This window comes from Cyanistes caeruleus, chromosome 5, assembly GCF_971803275.1.
Source record: "Cyanistes caeruleus chromosome 5, bCyaCae1.hap1.1, whole genome shotgun sequence".
In the NCBI taxonomy this organism is placed as follows: Eukaryota; Metazoa; Chordata; class Aves; order Passeriformes; family Paridae; genus Cyanistes; species Cyanistes caeruleus.
The window spans coordinates 2,315,546-2,341,733 of NC_141705.1; the positions used below are offsets into that span (position 1 = coordinate 2,315,546).

Sequence of the window (26,188 nt, forward strand, 5' to 3'; positions counted from 1 at the left end):
GTAACTCCGGCCAAAAAAAACCCGGCCCTGCTGCAAGCCGGAGCGTCCATCTCCCCCCCCCGGCATTATTGTCAGCGAGAGAGGTGCCAGCCACATTCCAGGCAGCACAATCGAGATTTCCCTACAAAAACCCAGCCATTCTCGCTGCGACAGCGTCGCGATCTGTCGCGATAGGAGCCGGCAGAGCTGTTGAGTCAGACCCCCCCCTTACCCGGCCGGACGCGTGCCTCCTGCCCTGGGCCATGCTGCATCCAGAGATTCCCGATCAGCATCCAGCGGCGCTTCCCAGCGTCCCGGCCGATCCCAGCATCCCCCTCCCCCGAGGCTCTGCCGGGCGCCACCAAAAGGGAGGAAAGCCCTTTTTTTTCCTTTTCTGGGCGAGGATGCTCCGAGGGAGGGATACAGAGAATTCCAGCGCTGCCGATGGAGCCACTCTGCGCCAGTGCCGCTCCAGACTTGTCACGGAGCCGGCGGCTCGCTGGGTCCTAACGCTCCCCGCAGGAGGAGGCACCGGGCCACCGGCTCGGCCACGCTGCTGGCCACCTCCTGCTCGCCCTGCGGTGGTCACCGGGCAGGGACACCCTCCTGGCCTCCTCCTGCTCGCCCTAAGTGGTCACCGAGCAGGGACACCCTCCTGGCCTCCTCCTGCTCGCCCTGCGGTGGTCACTGGGCAGGGACACCCTCCTGGCCTCCTCCTGCTCGCCCTGCGGTGGTCACCGGGCAGGGACACCCTCCTGGCCTCCTCCTGCTCGCCCTGCGGTGGTCACCGAGCAGGGACACCCTCCTGGCCTCCCCCTGCTCGCCCTGCGGTGGTCACCGGGCAGGGACACCCTCCTGGCCTCCTCCTGCTCACCCTAAGTGGTCACCGGGCAGGGACACCCTCCTGGCCTCCCCCTGCTCGCCCTGCGGTGGCCACCGGGCAGGGACACCCTCCTGGCCTCCTCCTGCTCGCCCTAAGTGGTCACCGGGCAGGGACACCCTCCTGGCCACCTCCTGCTCGCCCTAAGTGGCCACTGGGCAGGGACACCCTCCTGGCCTCCTCCTGCTCGCCCTGCGGTGGCCACCGGGCAGGGACACCCTCCTGGCCTCCCCCTGCTCGCCCTGCGGTGGTCACCGGGCAGGGACACCCTCCTGGCCTCCTCCTGCTCGCCCTGCGGTGGTCACTGGGCAGGGACACCCTCCTGGCCTCCTCCTGCTCGCCCTAAGTGGCCACTGGGCAGGGACACCCCGAATTCCGTGAGCCCAGCTCGCCCCACTTCGCTTCATGGAGAATTTGGAGGAAACAAAAACAACGCCCTGGAGCTGCCCCACATCCCCGGGAGCGGGACCTGCGGTGGGTGGGTGGAGCCCAAGGGGTTAATTGCGGGCAATGATCACTAATTGTCCTGCTCCTGGCTGTGACAGGTGACTTTGTGTCCCATTGTTCCTGGCTGAGCTGACCCCTCTTCTGGGCACTGTTCCCGGTGCTAATCAGGGGATTTGGGAGCCACCGGGACCGGCCACTGCCCGACATTCCAAACCCGGCATCCTGGAAACATCCCCAAAAACACAGAGTATCCCCAGCCGGATCACAGATCCAACTCCTCCCCTGCACAGGGAATCCACAACAATCCCACCGTGTCCCTGAGAGCTCTGGCAGCCTTGGGAATGCTCCAAGGAAGGAGCTTTGACAGTGCACAGCTGGCAGAAACAACACAAAACCCAGCTGGAAACTGGGAATTTCTCACTAGGAACTCAACCGGAGTCACCTCGGGTATCTGCTGGTCATTGGAGCTCCAGATGCTTCCCCTCTCCATTCTGGCTTAAAGGAAACTTCACAGGCACAAAACCCACACAAAATTCTCCAAAAAGCTACAAAGAGGACGAGCTCCTTCCCCTCAGCCTCAGACTCTAAACCAGTTTAGGAGATTCAGAAAATCTGAATTATTTTATCCACAGAAGGAGAAACCTCCTCCAGCACTGGAAGCTCACCGTGCGTCCCTGCCAGAACCTGGGAGCAAAGATCACCCGTGCCACCTGTTTATGGACTCAGGGAATGGTTTAGGTGGGAAGAGACCTTAAATCCCAACAATTCCACTATCCCAGAGTGCTCCAAGCCCCATCCAACCTGGCCCTGGACACTTCCAGGGATCCAGGGGCAGCCACAGCTTCTCTGTGCCACCCTCAAAGGGAAGGATTTCCTCCTAATTCCTAAATTCTGAAGGATTTCCTCCTAATTCCTAAATTCTAAAGGATTCCTGCTGTTCCTCTCCCCTGCAGGATCCTCCTCTGGGATCCTGGTTGATCCCAGAGCCGGGAATGGAACAAGAGCCGTGGACACAAACACTTGGAAGGTGCTCAGCCCACGGAGCGACGGCGGGGGCTGTGTCCCGAGGAGAGGCTGGAATGCCAAGAGGGAACTCAAATTCAAGAAAGCTTCCTCCAAGTGCAAGGAAAACAGGGAAACAGCCATGGAATTTCAGCAGGAATTCAGATGGGAGGAAGGGTGAGCTCTGAGAGCACCCCCTCAGAGGGTGGGAACTCCTCGCTGCTCTTCCCAAAGAGCTCTGGGAACAACAGGACAAACCCAAATACAGGGAATTCCAGGGAATACCAGACAGGCTTCGCTCCAGGGTGGAGCAGAAGAGCAGTTGTTCATTTAAAAAGAAAATTACCAACAACAAGGAGCTGACTGAGGCTCCTTCTCCTCCTCAGTCAGAGTTTTCCATGCTAAACTGAAGCACCTGGGAATTTTTTCCACACAAATTCATAGGATCCCAGGGTGCTTTGGGATGGTTTGGATATCAAAGCCCACCCAGTGGGCCATGGGCAGGGACAATTCCCACCGTTCCAGGTCGCTCCAAGATCCCTCCAACCTGGCCTGGAACATCTCCAGGGATTCAGGGGCATCCACAGCTTCTCTGGGAAAACTGTGTTGAAAATCACGGAGTCCTTTAAGTTGGAAAATCCTTTTTGAGTCGTGGATATCCCGTTTCTCAACACAACAAAGTCACAGGCACCACTCCCATCTCCTCCTTTATTTCCTACTTGGATTTGGGATGAAAATGAACTCCTGAGGGAAAGGATCCTGGAAAACCCTGAGCTGGGAAAGTCTCACAAGGATCCTGAGCTTAGAGAGGAAGCTGAGGTGGGGCAGGAGCTTTATTAGTGCCCAATTAAGGGGATATGAGAAGATTTGGTAATTAAAGCTCTGTGAGATGATCCAGAACCCTCAGGGCTTTGTCTGCTCCACCCTCACCACAATCCACGGATTTAGGGCTCTGCACAAAGGGGAACAATCCCAATTTTCCCCCAAACTCGGGCACTGCCGTATCAGGATGAACTGCTGCTCCAGCTGAAAAAATCCCCAGGATAAATAAACCTTCCTGGGCCTTCGGGGAACTCCAGCATCCCCTTTTCCAGGGAAACACACCCAAAACCTGATTAAACCTCTGAAATAAATGTCCTGGGGACTGGCACAGAGGATCCCTGGCACGGGAAGCAGGACCCCATCCCAGCCCATTCCCAGCTATTTTGGGATTTATCAGGAACACCAGGTACCGCAGGCGCTGCCTTGTGCTCCTTCTCCTGCTCAGTGAGGCTCCGGAGCCAGGTACTGGGATGGGCACTGGGATGGACACTGGGATGGACACTGGACACTGGGATGGACACCGGGATGGACACTGGACACTGGGATGGACAACGGGATGGACACTAGGATGGACACTAGACCCAGGGATGGACAGCGGGATGGACAGCGGGATGGATGGATGGACACCGGGATGGACACTGGACACTGGGATGGACAGCGGGATGGACCCAGGGATGGACACTGGACACCGGGATGGACACTGGGATGGACACCGGGATGGACACTGGACAGCGGGATGGACAGCGGGATGGATGCATGGACACCGGGATGGACCCTGGACATGGGGATGGACACTGGAAACTGGGATGGACACTGGGATGGACACTGGACACTGGGATGGACACCGGGATGGACCCTGGACATGGGGATGGACCCTGGACACTGGGATGGACCCAGGGATGGACCCTGGACATCAGGATGTACACCGGGATGGACGCTGGACATCGGGATGGACGCTGGACACCGGGATGGACACCGGGATGGACCCTGGACACTGGGATGGACCCAGGGATGGACCCTGGACACCAGGATGTACACCAGGATGGACGCTGGACATCGGGATGGACACCGGGATGGACACCGGGACGGACACCGGGATGGACACCGGGACGGACACCAGGATGAACAGCCCACAGCACCCTCAGGATGACACCTGGCTGGGGCTGGAGCTCTCCTGGGAGGAAGCACCAGGCGTCACAGAGCTCCAGAGACTCCCAGCCTCACCCATCCCACCTCCAAGGATTCCCAGGATCGGACCCCAGGCCACGGATCCCCCCACAAACCACCCCAGCCGTCGCTCTGCAGGATCCACACGGATTTCCTGCTGCCCAAACTCTCTGTCTAATTCATCAACACCGAGAAAAGAAGCCCAGAAATATCCCCCCCTCAACCTCCAGGCTTTTCTCTGGGATCTGGGATCAGTGCCAGCCCACTGCTGAGCGACTGGAACACCCCCCAGCTCAGGGAGCATGCAGAGGAGGGAGATGAAAAAACCTTCAGAAACTCCCACTGTTTATCCAGCAGGAGCTAAAATTCCTCCTTATTGCCTTTGGATTTATTTCATACGTGCATCTCCCAGTGAAATTCCTCCACAAAGCTGATTTTGGGGTTGGGAGCAGCTGGAGTTTGTCAGGAAATTGAGTTCAGGAGAGAAATGTTAAACCAGCATTTGGGGTTTGGTCTTTAATGAGTCAAAAATCAATCCAGAGCGAGTTTAAGACTTTTTTTAGTTCCTCTCCAAGCCCTGAACATTCCCAAAAGTTCCCCTGTGGAAGGGAATCAGAAACCTGGAGTCATGGGATGTGTTGGAAGGGATCTTAAGGATCAGCCATTCCCACCCCATCCATGGGCAGGGACAGTTCCCATTATCCCAGATGGATCCAAGCCCCAAAGCCCAACCTTGGACATTTCCAGGGATCCGGGGGAAATCTGGGAATTCCGCTCCAGGACGTACCCACCCTCACAGCCAGGAATTCCTTCCCAATATCCCACCCCGATTTCCCCTTTGCCAGGACTCCCCTGGGTGCTGTCACTCTGTCCCTTGTCCAAAGTCCCCCTGTGCAGAGCTCTGGTTCCCCCTGAAATCAGGGACATCCTGCACCCAAAATGAAGCCAGCCAGCCAGCTCCCTTGGGAACAACACAAACTGGAGAGGGGGGACATCCCACACCAATTTCCATGGAATTATGGAGTGCTTTAGGGTGAAAATTCCTCAGAGACCATCGAGTCCAACCATTCCCCCAGCTGTGCCCAGGCCACCAGCGTCCATGTCCCCAAGTGCCACATGCACAGGGCGTTAAATCACTCCAGGGATGGGGATCCCACCCCTTCCAGGGCTGCACAGAAGCCAAGAATTCCAAGAAAGAATTTTCCCAAAATCCAACTTGAACCTGGCCCACCTTGAGGCCATTCCCTCTCATCCTATCCCCGACTCTTCCCGACTCCACCCTGCTGCCAGGGAATTGTTGGGAGCCAGAAGCTTCCTCCCAATCCCTTTTTCCCCCAGCGCCGCTCCCTCGGGACCTGATTCCAGGTGCGGCGGATCCGGGCGCTAGGACCCGGCTCTGGAGCCTGCGCCCTGCACGGCTGCACCACCGCAGCCCCCGCAGCCCCCTCCTTCCCTCCCTCCCTCCCTCCCACCCCGACCCCGCGGGATCATCCCGCCGCATTCCCGGCTCCTTCCCGGCTCTCGCCGCCCTGGGATCCATGCTCCGTAGCCACAGCAACGCCCGGACACGCCGAGGATGCAGCGGGAGGTCAGTGGATTTCGGCTCGTCCCCGCGGGATTCCCGGCTGATTCCAGCTGGGAGCATTCCCAGGAAAAGCTGATTTAACCGCTGGGTCCTCGGGGAATGGGAGCCACACAACTGCTGGTTCCATGCGGGACTTTGCTGGGCTGCCGGAGCAGGAATCCCTGGATTTTCACCCTCCCAAACCCCCGCGGATCTCGCTCCGAGCAATTCCCGGCTTGAAACTTTAAAATTCCCTCATTCCTTATGGGATTCCTGACCAGCCCCTTCCCTCAGAGGTCTGGTAAATGAGGGCATGGAGCAGCGGGGAGGGAATACCCAGGGCTGCAAGTCATTCCATCATCCATCGACCCCAACCCATCAAAATCCCGCTCCCTCCAAAAAACTCCAATCCCTCAAATCCCCGACCCCTGGAAAACCAGGAGCTCTCCAGGGGAGAATCCAGCCGGAGCACTGGCACGAAGTTCCCACACCCCTGCCATCCTGTTTCCCATTCTTTAGGCATTTTCCTCTGGAAAACTGGGGAATGGGTGTGAAAACCCTCCCAAAATTTTGCTTCAGCGGCTCCTGGGTGGGATTTGAGGCTCTGGAGAATCAGCACAACATCCCCTCAGGACAACCCCGGCACCCAGATCACCAAAATCCATTTAAATTCCTCTTTTTTCCCTTTAAATACACCAAAATAATTTAATCCTCGCGTTTATTCCCAAAGCCACCACCCAGCTCCGCTGGTTTGGGAATGGAGGGAGAAAGGGAAGAAGGAAGGAATGACTTCCAAGGTCACCACCCAGCACAGGGAGAGCCACACATTCCAGGAAAATTCACTGAATTTATAAAAACCAACACGAAAACCTAAAAATGCTGCATGAAATCGGGGCCTGTCTGCAGTGGAACGGCGCTGGAAGTTCCCTCCTGACGGGAATTTGGGAATTCTGGAATTCCCTGACCGGTCCAGAGCGAGGGATGGCACCGGTGGAACCACCAGGACCAACACACCTCACACAGGTAAACGGCCCTGCCTGCATTCCGTTAATTAATCAATAATAATTCATTCATTTACCCGGGTAATGAATTATTCATATCATGCTAATGAGGGCGGGTCGTGCTCTGCTGCAATTCCCAGCACACAGAATTCCCCTGCTGTGCTTTTCCTGGAATAACCAGGAATATCCAACCCTTAATGAGTTCCCCCCAATTAGCACACGGGCATTAATTAATCCCCCCTGGGCTGAGTTATTCCTGCCTTGACTCTGGATCAAACCTTCACAATCCTGAGAGAGAAGCATTGCCCTCATCCCATCACTGACCCACCCCAACACCCCAAAATACCCCCAGGACACCCCTAAAAACCCCTGCAGACCCCCCAGGACACCCCTAAAAACCCCTGCAGACCCCCCAAACACCCCTAAAAACCCTGCAGACCCCCCCACAACCCCGAAATGCCCTTATAAACACCTAAATGTCCCCAAACACCCCTAAATGCCCCTGAAAATCCCTCCACAACCCTGAAATGCCACCCAAACACCCCTAAAAACCCCTGCAGACCCCCCACAAACCCGAAATGCCCTTACAGACCCATAAATGTCCCCAAACACCCCTAAATAACCCTAAAAAACCCTGCAATCCCCTTCACAAACCCAAAATCCCCCCAAACACCCGTAAATGCCCCTAAAAATCCCTCCATAACCCTGAAATGCCACCCAAACACCCCTAAATGCCCCCCAAACACCCCCAAATGCCCTCACAGACCCTTAAATGCCCCCAAACACTCCCACAGACACCTCCACACCCCCATAAACCGCCAGCAGACCCCGAAACACCCCCACAGATCCACCCACCCCTAAATCACCCCAAAACCGCGCCCGTGCCCACCTAAAGATCCCCTCAGAGCCCCATAAACCCCTCACGCCCGCCCCACAAAGCTCGTACACCCCCACAAATCCTTCACACCGACCCCAAGCGCTCCCCCAGACCCCTTCAAACCCCTCACGCGTCCTTCCAGAAACCTCTAAACCTCCTCCGACACCCCCAGACCTCGCTTTGCACCCCCTCAGCCCCCTCACGCACCGCTCCCCCCCACAACACCCCCACACAAAACCCCCACAACGAAGGGGGTTTCCCTAACCCAACCAACACCACGGCGATACTTCCCTCTCTCCCTCCCGCCATAAATCCACATCTCTCCCCCTTCCCTGCACCCACCGGGAATCCCCGAACCCCTCAGGCCTCACCCGGTACCTCCGGCCCGGTCGCTCCCGGCACCGTCGACCCCGCCCGATCGCAAGGCCCCCTGCGGGCTGCCCCACGCCGTGCCTGACGCTCAGGAGGCCCCGTAGGGCCCGTACGGCCGCGCTGGACGTCAGGCACAGCACGGGACAGCCCGAAGGGGGCCTTGAGGCCGGGCGGAAGAGGCTTCACTGTTTGCGCATGCGCACTTCCCAAAGTGAAGCCAAGGAAAGGGCGGGGCGCGCAATGGTGGGGCCAGGCCCGGGGAGGAGGATGAGGAGGAAAACGAGAGGGAGGAGGAAGCAGCGCGACGGGATCAGTCGGGACGAGCCGCGGCTGGGAGCTGCCGGTAAGTGCTCCTGATCTAGCGCCCGGTGGTCGTGGAGGGTGTTGCTATGGGAACGGGGTGTTTATTCCCGCCCCTGATTTTGTCTGGGATTGGATCCTGGTCCTGCTCGTGATTTTGGGATCGGGGCAGCGATCCCCAGAGGGGGTGGTGTGGGGTCACCGAGGGGAGGTCTCTGAGTGGGCATCCCCGAGGACGGATCCCCAAGGAGATGCTGACCCCCCCAAGGAGGGGGTCCCCAAATCCGCCGGTGGAAGGGAGGGAATCCCCCCGGGAGGGAATCCCCCCCTCCCTTGGAATGGGAATCCCCCCGGGAGGGAATCCCCCCCCTCCCTTGGAATGGGAATCCCCCGCTCCCTTGGAATTTCCCCGCTGGACTCCCTTGGAATTTCCCCGCTGGACCCCATCCGGGAAGGGTTTGGCCCCGTCCCCTGTGATCCGTGCCCTCCCCGATCCTCCATCCCGGTGTCCCATCCCGGTGTCCCACCCTGGTGTCCCATCCCGGTGCTCCACATCCCAGTGTCCCATCCCCGTGTCCCATCCCGGTGTCCCATCCCAGTGTCCCATCCCGGTGCTCCATATCCCAATGTCCCATCCCCGTGTCCCATTCCGGTGTCACATCCCGGTGCTCCATATCCTAATATCCCGTCCCGGTGTCCCATCCCGATGTCCCGTCCTGATATCCCATCCCGATATCCCATCCCGGTGTCCCCATCCTGGTGTCACATCCCGGTGCTCCATACCCCGGTGTCCCATCCCCATGTCCTGCCCCAGTATCCCCATCCCGGTGTCCCCATCCCAAAGTCCCATCCCTGTGTCCCATCCTGGTGTCACATCCTGGTGCTCCATATCCCAATATCCCATCCCCATGTCCCATCCCAGTGTCCCCATCCCAGTGCTCGATATCCCAGTGTCCCATCCCAATATCCCATCCCGGTGTCCCCATCCCCGTGTCCCATCCCGCTGTCCCGCCGCTGTCCGTGGGAGTGTCCGGGAAGCCGTGCCCTGGTGACAGTGGCAGGGGGACACAGCCCCGCCCTGCCCTGGTTACTCACCGTGCCCTGGCACCGTGATCCCGTGTTCCAGAGCTCTTCCCCTTCCCTCCGCTCGGTGCCTCAGCTGCTTCCCGGAGGGACTTTTCCCATTTCCCAGGGCTCCTTTCCCATTTCCCAGGGCTCCTTTCCCATTTCCCAGGGCTCCTTTCCCATTTCCTGTGCTCTTTCCCCATTTCCCGGGGCTCTTTTCCCATTTCCCGGGGCTCTTTTCCCATTTCCCGGGGCTCTTTTCCCATTTCCCGGGGCTCTTTTCCCATTTCCCGGGGCTCTTTTTCCATTTCCCGGGGCTCTTTCCCCATTTCCCGGGGCTCCTTTCCCATTTCCCGGGGCTCCTTTCCCATTTCCCGGGGCTCCTTTCCCATTTCCCGGGGCTCTTTCCCATTTCCCGGGGCTCTTTCCCATTTCCCGGGGCTCTTTCCCCATTTCCTGGGCTCCTTTCCCATTTCCCGGGGCTCCTTTCCCATTTCCCGGGGCTCCTTTCCCATTTCCCAGGGCTCTTTTCCCATTTCCCGGGGCTCTTTCCCATTTCCCGGGGCTCTTTCCCCATTTCCTGGGCTCCTTTCCCATTTCCCGGGGCTCTTTTCCCATTTCCCGGGGCTCTTTTCCCATTTCCCGGGGCTCCTTTCCCATTTCCCGGTGCTCTTTTCCCATTTCCCGGGGCTCTTTTCCCATTTCCTGGGCTCTTTTCCCATTTCCCGGTGCTCCTTTCCCATTTCCCGGGACTCTTTTCCCATTTCCCGGGGCTCTTTTCCCATTTCCCGGGACTCTTTTCCCATTTCCCGGGGCTCCTTCCCATTTCCCGGTGCTCTTTCCCCATTTCCCGGGGCTCTTTTCCCATTTCCCGGGGCTCCTTTCCCATTTCCTGTGCTATTTTCCCATTTCCCGGGCTCTTTTCCCATTTCCCAGGCTCTTTTCCCAGCCTCCAAGGACCTTTTCCAGGTCCTGAAAAGCTCTTTTCCCCATCCCAGGGATCCTTTCCCGGTCCCGGGGGTCTTTTCCCCATCCCGGGGATCCTTTCCCGGTGCCCGCGGTTCCCGGTTCCCTTTCTCCAGTTCCCAGCCGCTCTCCCCATCCCGGTTTCCCTTCCCCACCCCACTGGCTGCACTGGGATGTTTCCTGAGGAATCCGGGAGCCGGGATTTGGTGTCGGCTAATTGTTTAATATCCCCTAATAATTATTTAATTATCCCCTCGGGCTTCATCCCCTCGTTTCCTGCTCAATTCCAGGGACACCGCCCAGGCGTGCCCTGTCCCGGTTAACGCCGGGATCCCGTGGTCCCGGAGCCGCCGGTGCCCGCCGGGAGCTGCGGGTGAGCTTTGGGATGTCCCGGAGGAGGTTCCGGGGGCTGAGCCGCGCTCCCCGGTGCCGGTTCATCCCTGGATCGCGGCGGGATTCCCGCCGGGAATAGAGTGAAAGCGAAACCGGCACCGGGAGCTTTCCGAGCCGGTTCGGGGCGGGTGATCCCAAAATGAGGTGGGGCTGTGGCGGGTGGCGGTGCCTCGTCCTGTCTCTGAGTGTCCCATCCCTGCAGTGGTGCCCGTGGTGGCTGTCCCTGAGTGTCCCTGGGTGTCCCTGACCCTCCCTGGGTGTCCCTGACCCTCCCTGGGTGTCCCTGAGTGTCCCTGACCCTCCCTGGGTGTCCCTGGGTGTCCCTGAGTGTCCCTGACCCTCCCTGGGTGTCCCTGAGTGTCCCTGACCCTCCCTGGGTGTCCCTGGGTGTCCCTGATTGTCCACGACACTCCCTGGGTGTCCCTGGGTGTCCCTGATTGTCCCTGACCCTCCCTGGGTGTCCCTGGGTGTCCCTGACTGTCCCTGAGTGTCCCTGACCCTCCCTGAGTGTCCCTGAGTGTCCCTGGGTGTCCCTGAGTATCCCTGACCCTCCCTGAGTGTCCCTGTCCCAGGGATGCCCCGGCGGTAGGCAGTGCCCATGGTGACTGTCCCTCACTGTCCCTGTCCCCATGCAGGGATGCCCTGGCGGCGGGCAGTGCCCATGGTGACTGTCACTGACTGTCCTGTCCCTGACTGTCCTGTCCCTGTCCCCATGCAGGGATGCCCCAGCAGCGGGCAGTGCCCATGGTGACTGTCCCTGTCCCCATGCAGGGATGCCCTGGCGGTGGGCAGTGCCCATGGTGACTGTCACTGACTGTCCTGTCCCTGACTGTCCTGTCCCTGTCCCAGGGATGCCCCAGCAGCGGGCAGTGCCCATGGTGACTGTCCCTGTCCCTGTCCCAGGGATGCCCCGGCAGCGGGCAGTGCCCATGGTGACTGTCCCTCACTGTCCCTGTCCCTGTCCCAGGGATGCCCCGGCGGCGGGCAGTGCCCATGGTGACTGTCCTGTCCCTGTCCCAGGGATGCCCCGGCGGCAGGCAGTGCCCACGCTGACCACGCTGTGCCTGCAGAGCCTGGCCCAGCACATGCAGAGCCTCTGGGCCAAGGACTACAGCGACAATTACCTGGATGAGTACGAGTTCCGCTTCCTCGTGGGCCCCTTCAATGACCTGGGTGAGGTGTGGGGGGTGGTTCAGGGCACCGGGACCCCCGTGGGGGCAGCTGGGGGTCCCAGACCTCGCTGATCAACCCCGATCCCCCCCAGCCTGCGGGCTGGTGCAGGAGCTGCTGCGGCTGCTGGGGACGAGCCGGCGGCTGTCGCGCGCGGCGCTGCACCTGCTGCTGCTGCCACACCTGCGCCAGCTCAGCCTGCGGGCCTGCCCCACGCTCGCCAACAACGCCCTGGGACACCTGATCGTGGTGCGCTGCCAGGTGGGCACGGGGGACGGCGTGGGAGAGCAAAACAGGGGTGCTGTGCTCTGCGGGAGTGGGCTGGGGGGATAGCCGTGGGGTTAGGGGTGGCCACCATCAGTGGGGCGGGGGGTGCCATGGGCTGTGGGGCAGGGGGAGTGGGGCTGGGTGTGACCAAACTCTAAGGGCATGGGAGAGTGGGGCTGGGGGTGCTTGTCCTGTGTGGGGCTGGGGGTGTCCATCCTCTGTGGGGTGGGGAGAATAGAGCTGGGAGTGCCCATCCTGTGTGGGGCTGGGGGTGCCCATCCTCTGTGGGGCTGGGGGTGCCCACCTTCCATGGGGCAGGGAGAATAGAGCTGGGGGTGCTCCCCATCAGTGGGGCAGGGGGTGCCCACCTTCCATGGGGCAGGGAGAATAGAGCTGGGGGTGCTCCCCATCAGTGGGGCAGGGGGTGCCCACCTTCCATGGGGCAGGGAGAATAGAGCTGGGGGTGCTCACCATCAGTGGGGCAGGGGGTTCCATCCTGTGTGGGGCTGGGAGCGCTCACCTTCCATGGAGTGGGGAGAATAGAACTGGGGGTGCCCATCCTCTGTGGGGCAGGGGGTGACAGCACACTGGGGCTGGGGGTGCCATGGCCTGTGGGGCAGGGGGAGTGAGGCTGGGGGTCCCACTCTCTGTGGGGCTGGGGGTGCCGTGCTCCACAGGCCAAGGGGTTGGGCCGGTCAAGACGTGCCCACCTTCTCCGTGTCCCCCACGCTGTGTGGGACAGGGGGTGAGGGTGGCATCCGTGTCCCCCTGAGGGTGTCACTCCTGAGGGTGTCACTCCTGAGGGTGTCACTCCTGAGGGTGTCACCCCTGAGGGTGTCCCCCTGAGGGTGTCACTCCTGAGGGTGTCCCCGTGTGGCTGCAGGGTCTGAGCGTGCTGGACCTGGGGGGCTGCGGGCGGCTCTCGCCCTCCGTGCTGGTGGACATGGCCGAGGGGCTGCCGCGCCTGAGCCGCCTGGGGCTGGCCCACACCCAGGCCAACGTCCAGGTGCTGTCGGCCGTGGGCTCCTGCTGCCGCCACCTGCGAGAGCTCGACGTGTCCGGCTGCAAGAAGGTGACGCCGCGTGCCCTGCGGCACCTGGGCTACGACCCCACGGCACGGAGCCCCGGCTGCCCCGCGCTCCGCGTCCTGCTGGCCCGCGACCTGGAGCACCCCGGGGATGGGGACACGGTGGCTGCCGTGGCCTTCCTGCTGCTGGCCCTGCCGTGCCTGGAGGTGCTGGCACACGGCGCCCTGCCGGACGCGCTCCGGCTGCTCCGCTCGCCGCAGCTGGACGGCACCGGGGACTCCGAGGGTTTCCCCTCGCTGCGGGAGCTGGTTCGGGGCCAGGGGGCTGCGCCGGAGGGACCCCCGATCACGCTGCCCCTGCGGCAGCTGGAGGAGGTGGAGGAGGATGTTCTGGGCACCGTGCACGCCGTGTGTCCCCAGGCCGAGGAGGTCAGCGTGTGGCTGGGGGACGGTCCCGGCCCCTCGGGGCTCCGGGAGCTGACGGGCTGGAAGTTCCTGTCCCGGCTGACGCTGGGCTGCTCTGGGCCGCACGGCCGGGCGCTGGCAGAGCTGCTGCCCCTGGCACGGGGCCTGGGCACCCGCCTGCACACCCTGACCCTGCACGGCTTCATCTGCCGGGACCCGCTCTCGCTGCCCGGCCTGCTCGCCAGCTGCCCCGGCCTGCAGAGCTTCAGCGCCGAGCTGGAAATGCCATCGGACCCCAACGCCCACCACGAGCCCCCCGAGGAACCCCCCGGCGGCTGGGCCACCGACCTGCTGCCCCACGGGCTGCCCCAGCTCCGGAGCTTCTCTCTGACTCTGGCCGGGCCCGTGCCGGCCGCGCACCGGCCGGTGCTGGGCTCCACGCTGGCCTCGCTGCTGTGCGGGGCCCCGCAGCTGCACACCGTGCGCCTGCTGGCCGTGCCCTTCCCGCTGGACCCGCTGCTGCAGCCGGCGCTGGCGCTGCGGGAGCTGCGGGAGCTGGCGCTGGCCGGGAGCCGCGTGTCCCCCGGCACCGTGTGGCAGCTGCTGGCCTCCGACGGGCCCCTGCGGCGCCTGGACCTGTCCCGCTGCCCCGACATCCACCGGCGCGACTACGACAGCTTTCTGCAGGCCGTGAGGAAGCAGCGGCTGGAGCTGGACATCACCTGGGAGTAGCGGTACCCGCGCGGTGTTTTTAATAAAAGCGTGGCGCTCACACCCGGCCGGCGCCGGAGCGGTGTCCGTGTCCCCCTTCCCGGGGTGACATCCCGGTGGCTCAGTCCCGCTCCGCCAGCCCCGTCAGCCGCTCCGATGCCTCCCAGAGCTTCCGTGCCAGCGCGGAGTCGCGGGCGGCCGCCGAGGGCAGCGCCAGCCGGCAGCTGCTGTCGAAGTATTTCCCGGTGATGCCCTCCGCTTCCTCCGAGACGGCGCAGAAGATGGTGCTGGCAGCGCCCTGCTCGGCCGACTGCGGGACACGGGGGTGAGCAGGGGGCTCTGTCACCCCCGCGCCCAGCCCTGGGCGGGACCCGGCCCCGCTCACCTTCATGAAGGGGCTGAGGAGGCCGAAGAGCGCCCGCACGGGCCAGCTGAAGTGGCGCATGATGCCGGTGCTCACCACGCCGGGGCTCAGCGCGTTCACCGTCACCCCTGCCGGGCCGCACCGTCAGCGGCACCCCGGGGACCCCAAACCCCTCGGGGAGCAGCCCCCGGGCTGACCTCAAAGCCGGCCTTCTGCCAGCCTCGGGGGATGCCGGCGCGTCTCTAACCGCGCTCCAGCCCCTGGGAGCTGGGACAGGGGATGTGCCCGGCCTGTCCCGGTACCCACCCGTGCCCTGCAGGCGCCGTGCCAGCTCGGCGGTGAAGAGCACGTTCATCAGCTTGGTGCTGCTGTAGGCGGCGTCGTGGCCGGGCGGGCGGCGCTGCCCCGTCAGGAACGCGCTGTCGGCCGTGCCCGCGCCGTGCCGGAACGACGACACGTTGACCACCCGGGCGGGCGCCGAGGCCTTCAGGAGGTCTGTGCGGAGGAGGGGGTGAGCCAGGAGGGGTCCCCAGATCCCCCCCACAGCTCCCCCAAGCCCTGCGCTCACTCACCCAGCAGCAGGTTGGTGAGCAGGAAAGGGCCCAGGTAGTTGGTGGCGAAGGTTTGCTCCAAGCCCTCCGGCGTGATGGCGAAGGGCAGCCCTGGAGAGGAGGGTGGGGAGTGCTGTGGGGGTCGGTGGCGGACCCCCTCGGGGCTGCGGCACGGCACGTACCGGTGGCACCGGCGTTGTTCACCAGCACGTCCAGCCGCGGCTCCTCTCGCAGCACGGCGTCGGCGAAGGCGCGCACCGAGGCCAGCGAGCCGGTGTCCAGCAGCCTCAGCACCACCGCCGGGTTCCCGGTGGCCGCCCGGATCTCCTCCACGGCCGCCTGGCCCCGCTCCCGGCTCCGGCACGCCAGGATGGTGCGGGCGTTACGGCGCGCCAGATCCGTGGCCACGCACTTGCCGATGCCTGCGGAACACGGAGCGGGCTGATCCCGGCCGGGTCCCCCTGCTGAGGGGTCCCTGGGGGGGTCTGTGCTGCTGTTCCCGGCATTTGGGCAGCCCCTGCCGCGAGCAAAACCACGCAGCAGGAGGTGATGGGCTCTGGGGTGGAGCGCAGCGCGTGTGGGGCCGCTCTGTCCCTGGCCACGCGTGGCCATCCCAATGCCAGCCCATCCCAACGTCCCCAGCGGTGCGACACAGCTGGGAGCAGTGACCCCGTCCCTGCTGTGACACGGTGGCCGTGGTGGCCCGGTCTGTCAGTCATTAACAGGGCCGACACAGAGTCCAGCCTCGGAAGGTGGGCAGGGGGCACAGCCAGGGACTCCCAAAGCGGGGACTGGGGTGGGGGGCTGGAGAAGGGACACCCCTGTCCCCTGCGTGCCACCCCCCAGCCATCACACCGTGTCCCCTCCGCCTGTCCCCGCTCACCGCTGTTGGCTCCGGTGACAATCACTGTCTTGCCCGTCAGGTCGCTGGGACACTTGCGGGGCTCCCAGGGGCTTCTGCGCCTGGCCCAGAGCAGCAGGGCCAGCAGCGGGAGCAGCAGGAGCCACCACGGGGGGCTCAGGGTCCCCAGCAGCTCCATGGCCGGGCTCGGGGTGGGGCTGGGGACAGAGGTCACGGCAGGACCTTTGCCCGGCACGGCATGGCACGAGTCCCTCTGCTCCGTGAGGAGGGACAGCAGAGTGGCTGGAGCAGGCAGGAGGGTGAGCCACGTGTCCCCTCTGCCACCCCACTGTCCCCTCTGCCATCCCACTGTCCCCTCTGCCACCCCACTGTCCCCTCTGCCAACTCACTGTCCCCTTTGCCACCTCACTGTCCCCTCTGCCACCCCACTGTCCCCTCTGCCACCCCACTGTCCCCTCTGCCACCTCACTGTCCCCTTTGCCATCCCCACTGTCCCCTTTGCCACCCCACTGTCCCCTTTGCCACCTCACTGTCCCCTCTGCCATCCCACTGTCCCCTCTGCCACCTCATTGTCCCCTCTGCCATCCCACTGTCCCCTCTGCCACCTCACTGTCCCCTCTGCCACCTCATTGTCCCCTCTGCCACCCCACGTGTCCTCTCTGCCACCCCACTGTCCCCTCTGCCACCCCACTGTCCCCTCTGCCACCCCACTGTCCCCTCTGCCATCCCACTGTCCCCTCTGCCACCCCACTGTGCCCTCTGCCATCCCACTGTCCCCTCTGCCACCCCACTGTCCCCTCTGCCACCTCACTGTCCCCTCTGCCACCCCACTGTCCCCTCTGCCATCCCACTGTCCCCTCTGCCACCCCACTGTCCCCTCTGCCACCTCACTGTCCCCTCTGCCACCCCACTGTCCCCTCTGCCATCCCACTGTCCCCTCTGCCACCCCACTGTCCCCTCTGCCATCCCACTGTCCCCTCTGCCATCCCAATGTCCCCTTTGCCACCCCACTGTCCCCTCTGCCACCCCACTGTGCCCTTTGCCACCCCACTGTCCCCTCTGCCACCCCACTGTCCCCTCTGCCACCCCACTGTCCCCTCTGCCATCCCAATGTGCCCTCTGCCACCCCACTGTCCCCTCTGCCACCCCTGTACCGCGCTGTCAATAAAGGAGAGTTAATTGACTGCCGTTAATTAGCTGTCGGTGCTGTGAAACCGGCACCGGGGAACTCTGCACCGGCATTTTCAGCCCCGCCTGGACCAAAAATGATATTTCCCACCCCAATATTACTCTGTGGTGAGTAACAGGAGAGGAATTTGGGGTCACAAACAGGTGTTTTTGGGGTTACCTGGCTCGTAGAGCCTTCGGAGTGGACGGACACGGAATTAAGATCCGAGGTTAATTAGGAACTGAAAGTCACACTTGCTCTAATGAGTCACACTTGCTCTAACGAGGAACCGGAACCTCACTCTAGGCCTCTCCTGGTGCCAAAACCACCCGCGCTGTCACATTTTATGTTAATGAGCTGGAAGCCACGCCCACTACTAATAAACTAATGAGGTTTCTATAAATACAACCCCGGGAGTGACCGGGGGACGTGTAAAGCTCCGTGTGTCACATCGGTGTCCCCGCTGCCACCCCAGGGCGGCTCCGGTGGGACCGGAATGAGGGAAACTCATTTTATTGCTTTTTGATTTATTTCTGTAAGTAAATAAAGCCTTTGGAGCGCTGGCACGGGGCTCGGAGCTCCGGGGGCGGCGTGCCCGGTGCCGGTGGGACACGGGGGACCCCCGAGGACCGGAGCTTCACGCCCGGCTCCGGTCACTCGCCGTACTCTGAGATCCGGCACTCCGGGTAGGGCAGGATGGGTTTTAGATCCTCCTCCGCCCTCCTCACCGCCTCGTCCTCCTCCTGCTCGCCGTCCCCGTGTCCCAGCGGGGTCGGTCCGCGGCGCTCGCTGCCGCCCCAGCGCACGGTGACACCGGGAGCCAAGCGAGCCGAGGCCAGCCAGGGGTCACACAGCTGAGCCTCGGCCTTGGCGGCTCTCCCGGCTCCCGGGAGCGCCTGCGGGGAGCCCGGCGGGGCTAACCGGGACCGTGAGGCTCCCGACCGCACCCGCTCGGGCTCGGTGCTCACGTCCAGCACCCTGACCTCGGGGAACACCCAGCGGGCGGCCCCGCGGCGCACGGCCAGCCGCGGCACGCAGGGGCCGCGGGAGGCTCGGCGGGGCCGCAGCGATGCCAGGCTGGAGCTGGAGGAGCTGGCAGATGGTGGCTCTTGGTCGTCCGGCTCCGTTGTGGCCTCTCGGGACTCCTGCGGTGCCTCCGTCGGGGGTTCCGGGAGCGGAGCCGGGAGCGGAGCCGGGAGCGGAGCCGGGGGTCGGGGCGCGTCCAGCGGGGCCGGCCGGGGCCGGGAGGGTCGGGGGGGTCGGGAGGGTCTGCAGCCCCTCCCGGGGCGCCGGGGAGCGATGGGTGGCTCCGGGAGGGGTGGTCCTGGCACGGGCACCACGGTGAGATCGCCGGGAATGCGCTCGGGAGGAGCTGCGGCTGCTGCGGAGGGGGCCTGGCACAGCGGTTTGGGGACAAAAGGGACCCGGTGTGGCTGTCGGGGTGTCCCCGGAGCCGCCGGGGATCAGCCCGAGGGGTGATCGGGGCACGTCTCACCTGCTCCGGGGGCACAGCCGGGACGGGAACAGCCTCGGGGACCTCGGTGGGACACACGAGCGGACCTGCGGCCTCGTCTGAGACGGGGACATCGCCGGACGGGACCTGGCCCGGGGGACAGAGGGGACCCGGCGTGGGTGACACGCGAGTCCCACGGCCCGGGAGGGTTCCGGGGGGGCCGGGGAACGTCTCACCTCTTCCGAGGGCAGAGAGGCCTCCTCGACAAGGACAGCACCCGATGTGCCGGAGTCCCAGCGGCAGCTTTGAGGCTCCTCATCCTCTCTCCAGACTCCGTCTCGTTCGGGGTCCGGGTCCCCCCCGGGGTCCGGGTCCCCCCCGGGGTCCGGGTCCCCGTCATCCCGCATCGGGAAGCGCCACTCAGCGACAAAGAGCATGGCATCCCGAGCCCGCGACACCGTGAAGGGCACCCGCTGCAAGGACAGCTCCCGACACTGCCAGCCCTCCCAAACCCCCGCAGATGGTGGGGCTGGGGGGGTCTCACCTGCCGCGCCGCCGCCGCCAGGACGTGCTCGCTCAGCACCCGCTCCAGGAGCTCGTCCAGGATGGACCCGACGTCCAAGGGTTCCTCTGGCAGGAGCTCCTCATCCGGGGACGGGCTGGATCGGGTCAGGCTCCGGTGGGGGGTTTTGGGGGACGCCTTTTTGGGCTGCCGGGATGTGCCTCGGACGGGCGTTCGTGACTTCTCCAGTTTCGATTTGGCGCCGGAGCCGCGGGGTTTTCCTTTCTGAGCCGGGACAGAGACCCCGCCACAGCTCCCGCTGTCCGGGCGGGACCCAGCCCAGTGCGCCCCAGTATACACCAGTACACCCCCACGCAGCACAGCGTGGGCTGGGATATACTGGGATGTACTGGGATGGCCCCCCAGCTCATCCCAGCTCATCCCAGTATATCCCAGCCCACCCCAGCATGGTCCCCAGCTCATCCCAGTTCATCCCAGTATATCCCATCCCACCCCAGCATGGTCCCCAGCTCATCCCAGTACATCCCAGTTCATCCCAGCCCACCCCAGCATGGCCCCCAGCTCATCCCAGTATATCCCAGCCCTCCTCAGCATGGTCCCCAGCTCATCCCAGTACATCCCAGTATATCCCATCCCACCCCAGCATGGCCCCCCAGCTCATCCCAGTACATCCCAGTATATCCCAGCCCACCCCAGCATGGCCCCCAGCTCATCCCAGTACGTCCCAGTATATCCCAGTACATCCCAGTACATCCCAGTATATCCCAGTTCATCCCAGCCCACCCCAGCATGGCCCCCAGCTCATCCCAGTTCATCCCAGTTCATCCCAGCCCACCCCAGCATGGTCCCCAGCTCATCCCAGTACATCCCAGTTCATCCCAGCCCACCCCAGCATGGCCCCCCAGCTCATCCCAGTACATCCCACTATATCCCAGCCCACCCCAGCATGGCCCCCAGCTCATCCCAGTACGTCCCAGTATATCCCAGTACATCCCAACCCGCCCCAGAATGGCCGTCCCACCTTACCCCAGTATACCCCAGCATACCCCAGTACCCCTCAGCTCCCCACACCCCCCAACTCCTCCCCTGTGCCCCGCTTTGCCGCCTCCCAGTCCTCCCAGTCCCGTCCAGTTCTCCCAGTCCCACCTCGGCCATCCCGCCGCTTCGGCGTCCCCAGCTCCACGGCAACGTGACGTGATCACCGCGCGCCGCCACGGGTGACGTCATCACGCCGCGACGCGTCTCCATGGCGGCGACGAGCGTCGGGTGAGCGGGGAGGGGGAAATTGAGAGGGAAATTGAGGGGGCACTGAGGGGGGAAACTGAGCGGGAACTGAGGGGGGACTGAGGGGGAAACTGAGGGGGAAACTGAGGGGAAACTGAGCGGGAACTGAGGGGGGACTGAGGGGGAAACTGAGAGGAAACTGAGCGGGAACTGAGGGGGAAACTGAGGGGAAACTGAAGGGGAAACTGAGGGGTAACGGGGGCTCGGGAAGGGCTCGGGGAGGGCTCAGGGAGGTGGGGCTGGGGTGGGGTCCCCGGTAGAGAACCGTGGGCCGGGGGTTGTGAGGGAGGGGAGAGGGGTGGATGTTCCCCCCTTGGAGCTGCTCCCGGCCCCCTCAGAATCCTCCCCAACCCCCCGGACCTGTCCCCGCTCGCCCTCCGGAGCCACCGCAGCCCCGGTTGGCCGTGTCCCCCCTCAGGCCGTACCGCCGGGAGCGGAGCCTGGCCCTGCGGAGCAGCAGCTCGGCCCTGTACAACAACCTGGCCGTGCTGTGCCCCCCGGGCCGGCCCCCGGCCCTCGGAGCCGTGCACGGCACCACCCTCAGCCTGCTGGGCAGCGAGGGGCCCCCCCGGCAGCTGCAGGCCCGGGGAGGGGGCTCTGCCCTCAGCACCCCGCTGCTCACACAGGTGAGGGACGGGGAAATCTTCCATCTGTGGGGTGGGACACGGACCTGGCACCGAAACGGGGCAGGGGGCCCCAGTGCCGGAAGGTGGGGAGGGAAAAGGAGCCCCCTGAAGGGTCTGGGGAGCTCTGGGGGGGTCCCCATGCCAGCGGGGACCCTCCTGTGGGAACATCAAACACACCTGGGGTGGGGGGACTGACCCCCAGGACGGGGGGGTAGGGGGGTCCTGTTGCAGGAGAATATTTGGGGGCCTCCAGGAGGAGATTTGGGGATCCCTGTTTCAGGAGGGGAGTTTGGGGAGCTCCTGTTACAGGGGAGGAGGGGTTTGGGGGGCTCCAGGAGGAGATTTGGGGGGCTCCAGGAAGGGTTTTGGGGGTGCTCCAGGAGGAGATCTGGGGACTTCTATTCCAGAAAAAGGGTTTGGGGGGCTCCAAGAAGAGATCTGGGGACTCCTGTTTCAGGAAGAAGGTTTAGGGGGCTCCAGGAGATTTGGGGGCTTCTGTTCCAGGAGGAGTGTTTGGGGAGCTCCTGTTACAGGGGAAGAGGGGTCTGGGGGGCTCCAGGAGGAGATTTGGGAGCTCCTGTTGCAGGAGGAGAGTTTGGGGGGCTCCAGGAGGAGATTTGGGAGCTCCTGTTCCAGAAAGAGGGGTGTGGGGGGATCCAGGAGGAGATTTGTGAGCTCCTGTTGCAGGAGGAGAGTTTGGGGGGCTCCAGGACGGGGTTTTGGGGGCGCTCCAGGAGAGGCAGCACGGCAGGCGGGGTTGGAGGGAGGTTTTGGGGGTGCTGCAGCGCTCCCCTCTCCGTCCCTCGCAGGCCGCGTGGTGCGAGCTCCCGTCGCGGGTGCTGCTGGTGCTCACGTCCCAGCGCGGGGTCCAGGTGAGCCCTGGGGGGGATTGGGGGGCTCCTGGGGGGTCCCCCTGTCCCCCCCAGGCTGTCCCAGCCCGTCCCTCCCTGGCAGATGTACGAGGCTGACGGCTCCACCATGGTGTTCTGGCACGCGCTGGACGTCCCGGAGCAGCCGGCAGGTGAATCCCCCCGAGACCCCCCAGCTCTGCCCAGCCCACCGCAGGGCTGGGAAATCCTCCCAGGAATGGGGACCCCACCCCTGCCAGGGTGGAAATTCCAGCCTTTTCCAGGAAGGAATTTTCACAGTATCCAACTAAACCTCTGCTGGCGCAGCTTGGGGCTGTTCCCTGTCATCCTGTCCCTGTTCCACTCCTGGCAGGGATTGTGCAGAGCCACAAGGGCCCCCTGAGCCTCCTTTACTCCAGGCTGAGCTCCTTTCCCAGCTCCCTCAGCCTCTCCTGGAGCTCCAGCCCCTTCCCATCTCCCTCATTTTCCTGGTTCTCCAGCCCCTTCCCATCTCCCTCATTTTCCTGGTACTCCAGCCCCTTCCCATCTCCCTCAGCCTCTCCTGGTTCTCCAGCCCCTTCCCATCTCCATTCCCTGGACACCAACACCTCAGTATCCCGTGACAGGCCCAAACCCGTGCCAGGATTGGGGTGTGACCCCCAATTCCTGCCGCAGAGATGGGTCCCTGCCCGTGAGTGACTCAAACCCGTTCCCTTCCAGCGCATTCCGTGTTCGCCCGAGGCATCGCCGCGGCCAGCGGCCGCTTCATCTGCGTGGGTGAGCCCGGGGCCGTGGCGAGGGTGGTGGTCCCGGGCTGGCCCGGCCCTGCTGACCCCCCTGACCCCACAGGGACGTCCTTTGGGGCCGTGCTGGTGTTTGACATCCCCCCAAAAGGGACCAACGTGACGCTGAGCGAGGTCCTGGAGCAGCACCGGGATCCCATCACCGACATCGCGGCCGAGCAGGGCCGGGCCCCGGTATGGGGGGAGGGTGGGAGACCCTAAATCTCCTCACTCCCACTCCCTGCCATGGACAGGGACATTTTCCACCGTCCCAGGGTGCTCCAAGCCCTGTCCAGCCTGGCTTTGGGCACTTCCAGGGATCCAGAGGCAGCTTCTCTGCGCAGCCTGTGCCAGGGCCTCCCCTCCCTCACAGGGAAGGATTTCTTCCCAAAATCCCACCCAAATCTCCCCTTTTCCAGTGGGAAGCCATTCCCCGTGTCCTGTCACTCCATCCTTTGTCCCAGGTTCCTCCCATCTCTCCTGGAACCTCTTTAGGCACTGGAAGCTGACAGGGCAGATCCCTGCAGACTCCCCAGCCGCTGTTTCCTCCCACTCAGCACTTTCCCTGATGAGTCACTGAACTTGCCTTGCTCTGGGATCCCCAGGGAATCCATCCCCCGGAGCCCTGTGTCACCGTGGGGACACCGCTGTGTCACCTCCCCCTGCCTCCCGTCCCCTCACCTCACACACCCCCTGGACTTTGCTCCGGGAGTTCCCAGGGCTGCTCCGGGGCATTCCCAGGGCCGGGAGGAGCCGGGAATCCTCACGGAGGAGGAAATCCACCCTCGGCGTGGCAGCGTGGGCAAATACGGACGAGTTCCAACGGAGCCCCGCTCCGGCCGGGATCCGCCAGCGCTTCAGGAGCTGTTCCAGCTTGTCCTGGTGCCATCCCAGAGCTGGGGACACTGCCCGCTGGCCCTGAGCCGTCTCTCCCCACAGGACGGGGCTGGGGACCTGGTGACAGCCGATGACTCCGGGACCCTCTGCCTCTGGAGCAGCGGGGAGGAGTTCACCCTGCTCGGGAAGATCCCGGGATGTGGGTGAGCCCCGGGGATCCCGCAGGGTGTGGGACACGAGGGAGGGACACCCCAGGGGTGGTGACACGCGGCCGTGTGTGCAGCTCCAGCTGCTCCTCGGTGGTGCTGTGGAACGGGACGGTGGCCGCGGGCTACGGGAACGGGCAGATCCGGCTGTGGGAAGCGGGGTCGGGGCGGATCCGTGCCCAGGTGAGCGCCCACGCCCGCTGGATCTACGCGCTCGACCTGGCACCGCTCACCGGCAAGGTACGGGGGGGGTGACAGCTGGCATCCCAAGCTGGAGTGCCACCCCAGTGTCCCGCCCTGCCCCATGGCACCGCCACCTCCGTGGTGTCCCCTCCGCTCCCCTCGCAGCTGCTGTCGGGCGCGGAGGATTCCTTTGTCCACGTCTGGAAGCTCAGCAGGAACCCGGACACCGATGACATCGAGGTGAGTCCAGGCCTGGGGCACGGCCGTGGCGCTCGGAGCTCCATGGGGACCTGGAACCCGGGCCACGGAGCTGCTGTGGAAATGCTGGCATTGCCCGTGGATCCGCTCCCGCCGCAGATCCAGCACTGCCACGCCGAGTGCGTGACGGACACGCAGGTTTGTGGCGCCCGGTTCTGTGACCCCGCCGGGGACACCTTCGCTGTCACCGGCTACGACCTGAGCGAGATCCTCTGCTACGGCCCGGCCTGAGCCGGGAACACCGGGAATGTCGGGAACACCGGGACCGTCGGGAACGCCGGGACCGTCGGGAACGCCGGGACGCTCCGGCAGCGCGGCCGTGGCCGAGGGGTGAGCACAGACCCCTCTGCGGCTCCGTGGGGATGTGTGGGGGGAGCCCAGCCGGGATCCTCCCCGCCCTGCCCAAAGCCCTCCCGAGGGCTGGGAGCTGCTCCCCGGGATCCTCCCGTGGATTCCCACCCTTCCCGGAGGCTGGCGTGGCTGGGAACAGAGCCGGCCGAGACGGGAGGATCCCGGGAAACCTGTGCTACCTGCTGCTCCGGCCGGGAGAGCCCCGAGCCCGGCCCAGCGTCCCAGGGCGCAGCACCCGCCGGACACGGCTACCGGGGAGGGAGAAGAGCGGGGAGAGAGGCCAGGGGAACACGGGGAACCTGGGGGGATCCTGCATCCCAACCCCCCGCAGCACCCCAACTCCCCGTGGGATGCTGCAGTCCCGTGGCCGCTGGCCAGATGTTGGAGGCCCCAGCTGTGCTCCGGGGCTGGAAACAGCAGCAGCAGCTGCAGCAGGACCCCAGGGACATCCCCAGGACCCCTCCAGCCCCCCCGTGGGAGCCGAGGTGACCCCAGGCCCTGCTCCCAGGGCCCTGCGAGGCCGGGAGAGGGGAATGGGGGATCCAAAAATGACCCCCCTCGCTTTATGTCCCACTCGTGTCCCCCCCAGCGCGTGGGTCAGGTCCCCACCCCGCCTGTGCTCTGTACCCCCCCAATAAACACACCCCAGTGAATCCCCCCTCATTTCGCTCCTTCCTGGGGGGGAGGGCACAGCAGAGTCAGGCTCCGTTACAAAAAGCTTTATTAAAGGTTAAAACAGCCGCTGCTGAGGTGGGGGGAGCCCCGAGGCCGGGGCTGGGGCCGCTGTGCTCCTGGGGTAAAAAAGTGTAAAAACGGTTGTGCAGTTCAGCCCGGGGGTCGGGACGGTGCCCACCCCCCTTTACTCCGGGGTGGGGACACAGCCCTGGGACAGGGACAATGATCCCAACCGGGACAGGGACAATGATCCCAACCGGGACAGGGACAGTGATCCCAACCGGGACAGGGACAGTGATCCCAACCCAGGACAGGGACAATGATCCCAGCCCGGGACAGGGACAATGATCCCAACCGGGACAGGGACAATGATCCCAACCCGGAACAGGGACAGTGATCCCAGCCCGGGACAGGGACAATGATCCCAACCCTGGGACAGGGACAATGATCCCAACCCTGGGACAGGGACAATGATCCCAACCGGGACAGGGACAGTGATCCCAACCTGGGACAGGGACAGTGATCCCAACCGGGACAGGGACAATGATCCCAACCCTGGGACAGGGACAGTGATCCCAGCCCGGGACAGGGACAATGATCCCAGCCTGGGACAGGGACAATGATCCCAGCCCTGGGACAGGGACAATGATCCCAACCCGGGACAGGGACAAGGACAATGGTCCCCCCAGGACCAGGACAGGGACAATTGTCCCCCTCCGCCCTGGGACAGGGACAAGGACAATGATCCCCCCCAGGACACAGCCCAGGGCCGGGGGGCCCGTCCAAGGCACGGAGATGAGCC

The 26,188-nt window shown here is 64.0% G+C and overlaps 5 protein-coding genes across 39 annotated transcripts in view; 2 read left to right on the forward strand and 3 right to left on the reverse strand.

Annotated features, from left to right (window-relative positions):
* Positions 1-8,174, reverse strand: part of DCTN1 (dynactin subunit 1) — a 63,097-nt gene extending 54,923 nt beyond the window's left edge. For 9 of the 31 annotated variants that reach the window (XM_086890243.1, XM_086890235.1, XM_086890233.1 and 6 more), the window contains exon 1: positions 8,082-8,174. Coding sequence is in view for 7 of the 31 variants with exons in the window: in XM_086890222.1 (XP_086746348.1) it covers positions 212-244 (33 nt within the window). In the remaining 24 variants the exon portion in view is untranslated. Of the gene's footprint in view, positions 1-211; positions 3,085-8,081 lie in introns of those variants that run through there. The other 22 variants (XM_086890242.1, XM_086890234.1, XM_086890232.1 and 19 more) reach the window with 7 other exon arrangements.
* Positions 2,260-14,478, forward strand: LOC147652842 (uncharacterized). Of its 4 annotated transcripts, XM_086890246.1 has the most exons (7): positions 2,260-5,885; positions 6,592-6,884; positions 8,324-8,454; positions 10,733-10,815; positions 11,856-12,008; positions 12,100-12,266; positions 13,156-14,478. In XM_086890246.1, exons 5-7 carry the CDS (start codon positions 11,858-11,860, stop codon positions 14,434-14,436), a joined length of 1,599 nt encoding a protein of 532 aa, XP_086746372.1. In that variant the 5' UTR covers positions 2,260-5,885; positions 6,592-6,884; positions 8,324-8,454; positions 10,733-10,815; positions 11,856-11,857; the 3' UTR covers positions 14,437-14,478. The 4 variants fall into 4 exon arrangements, with proteins under 4 accessions (XP_086746372.1, XP_086746374.1, XP_086746373.1 ...); XM_086890248.1 differs by lacking the exons at positions 2,260-5,885; positions 6,592-6,884 and having other exon boundaries at positions 8,338-8,454; positions 10,733-10,979; XM_086890247.1 differs by lacking the exons at positions 2,260-5,885; positions 6,592-6,884 and having other exon boundaries at positions 8,338-8,454; positions 11,803-12,008.
* LOC111944694 (retinol dehydrogenase 13-like) lies at positions 14,428-17,614 on the reverse strand. Of its 2 annotated transcripts, none has more exons than XM_086890251.1 (7): positions 17,541-17,614; positions 16,214-16,474; positions 15,513-15,752; positions 15,352-15,441; positions 15,086-15,274; positions 14,801-14,907; positions 14,428-14,725 (listed from the first exon to the last, which is right to left on the reverse strand). In XM_086890251.1, exons 2-7 carry the CDS (start codon positions 16,368-16,370, stop codon positions 14,537-14,539), a joined length of 972 nt encoding a protein of 323 aa, XP_086746377.1. In that variant the 5' UTR covers positions 16,371-16,474; positions 17,541-17,614; the 3' UTR covers positions 14,428-14,536. The 2 variants fall into 2 exon arrangements, with proteins under 2 accessions (XP_086746377.1, XP_086746378.1); XM_086890252.1 differs by having other exon boundaries at positions 16,214-16,445; positions 17,541-17,590.
* A 256-nt stretch (positions 17,615-17,870) lies between these two features.
* On the reverse strand, positions 17,871-20,584 carry C5H2orf81 (chromosome 5 C2orf81 homolog). Its single transcript, XM_086890249.1, has 5 exons — positions 20,483-20,584; positions 19,358-19,600; positions 19,050-19,286; positions 18,856-18,960; positions 17,871-18,754 (listed from the first exon to the last, which is right to left on the reverse strand). The coding sequence occupies exons 1-5, from the start codon at positions 20,582-20,584 to the stop codon at positions 18,014-18,016; spliced, it is 1,428 nt and encodes a 475-aa protein (XP_086746375.1). The 3' UTR covers positions 17,871-18,013.
* On the forward strand, positions 20,532-25,364 carry WDR54 (WD repeat domain 54). Its single transcript, XM_086890250.1, has 10 exons — positions 20,532-20,602; positions 21,039-21,246; positions 22,056-22,118; positions 22,201-22,267; positions 22,815-22,871; positions 22,944-23,071; positions 23,816-23,916; positions 23,997-24,159; positions 24,268-24,342; positions 24,460-25,364. Exons 1-10 carry the CDS (start codon positions 20,583-20,585, stop codon positions 24,589-24,591), a joined length of 1,014 nt encoding a protein of 337 aa, XP_086746376.1. The 5' UTR covers positions 20,532-20,582; the 3' UTR covers positions 24,592-25,364.
* Positions 25,365-26,188: the final 824 nt, after the last annotated feature.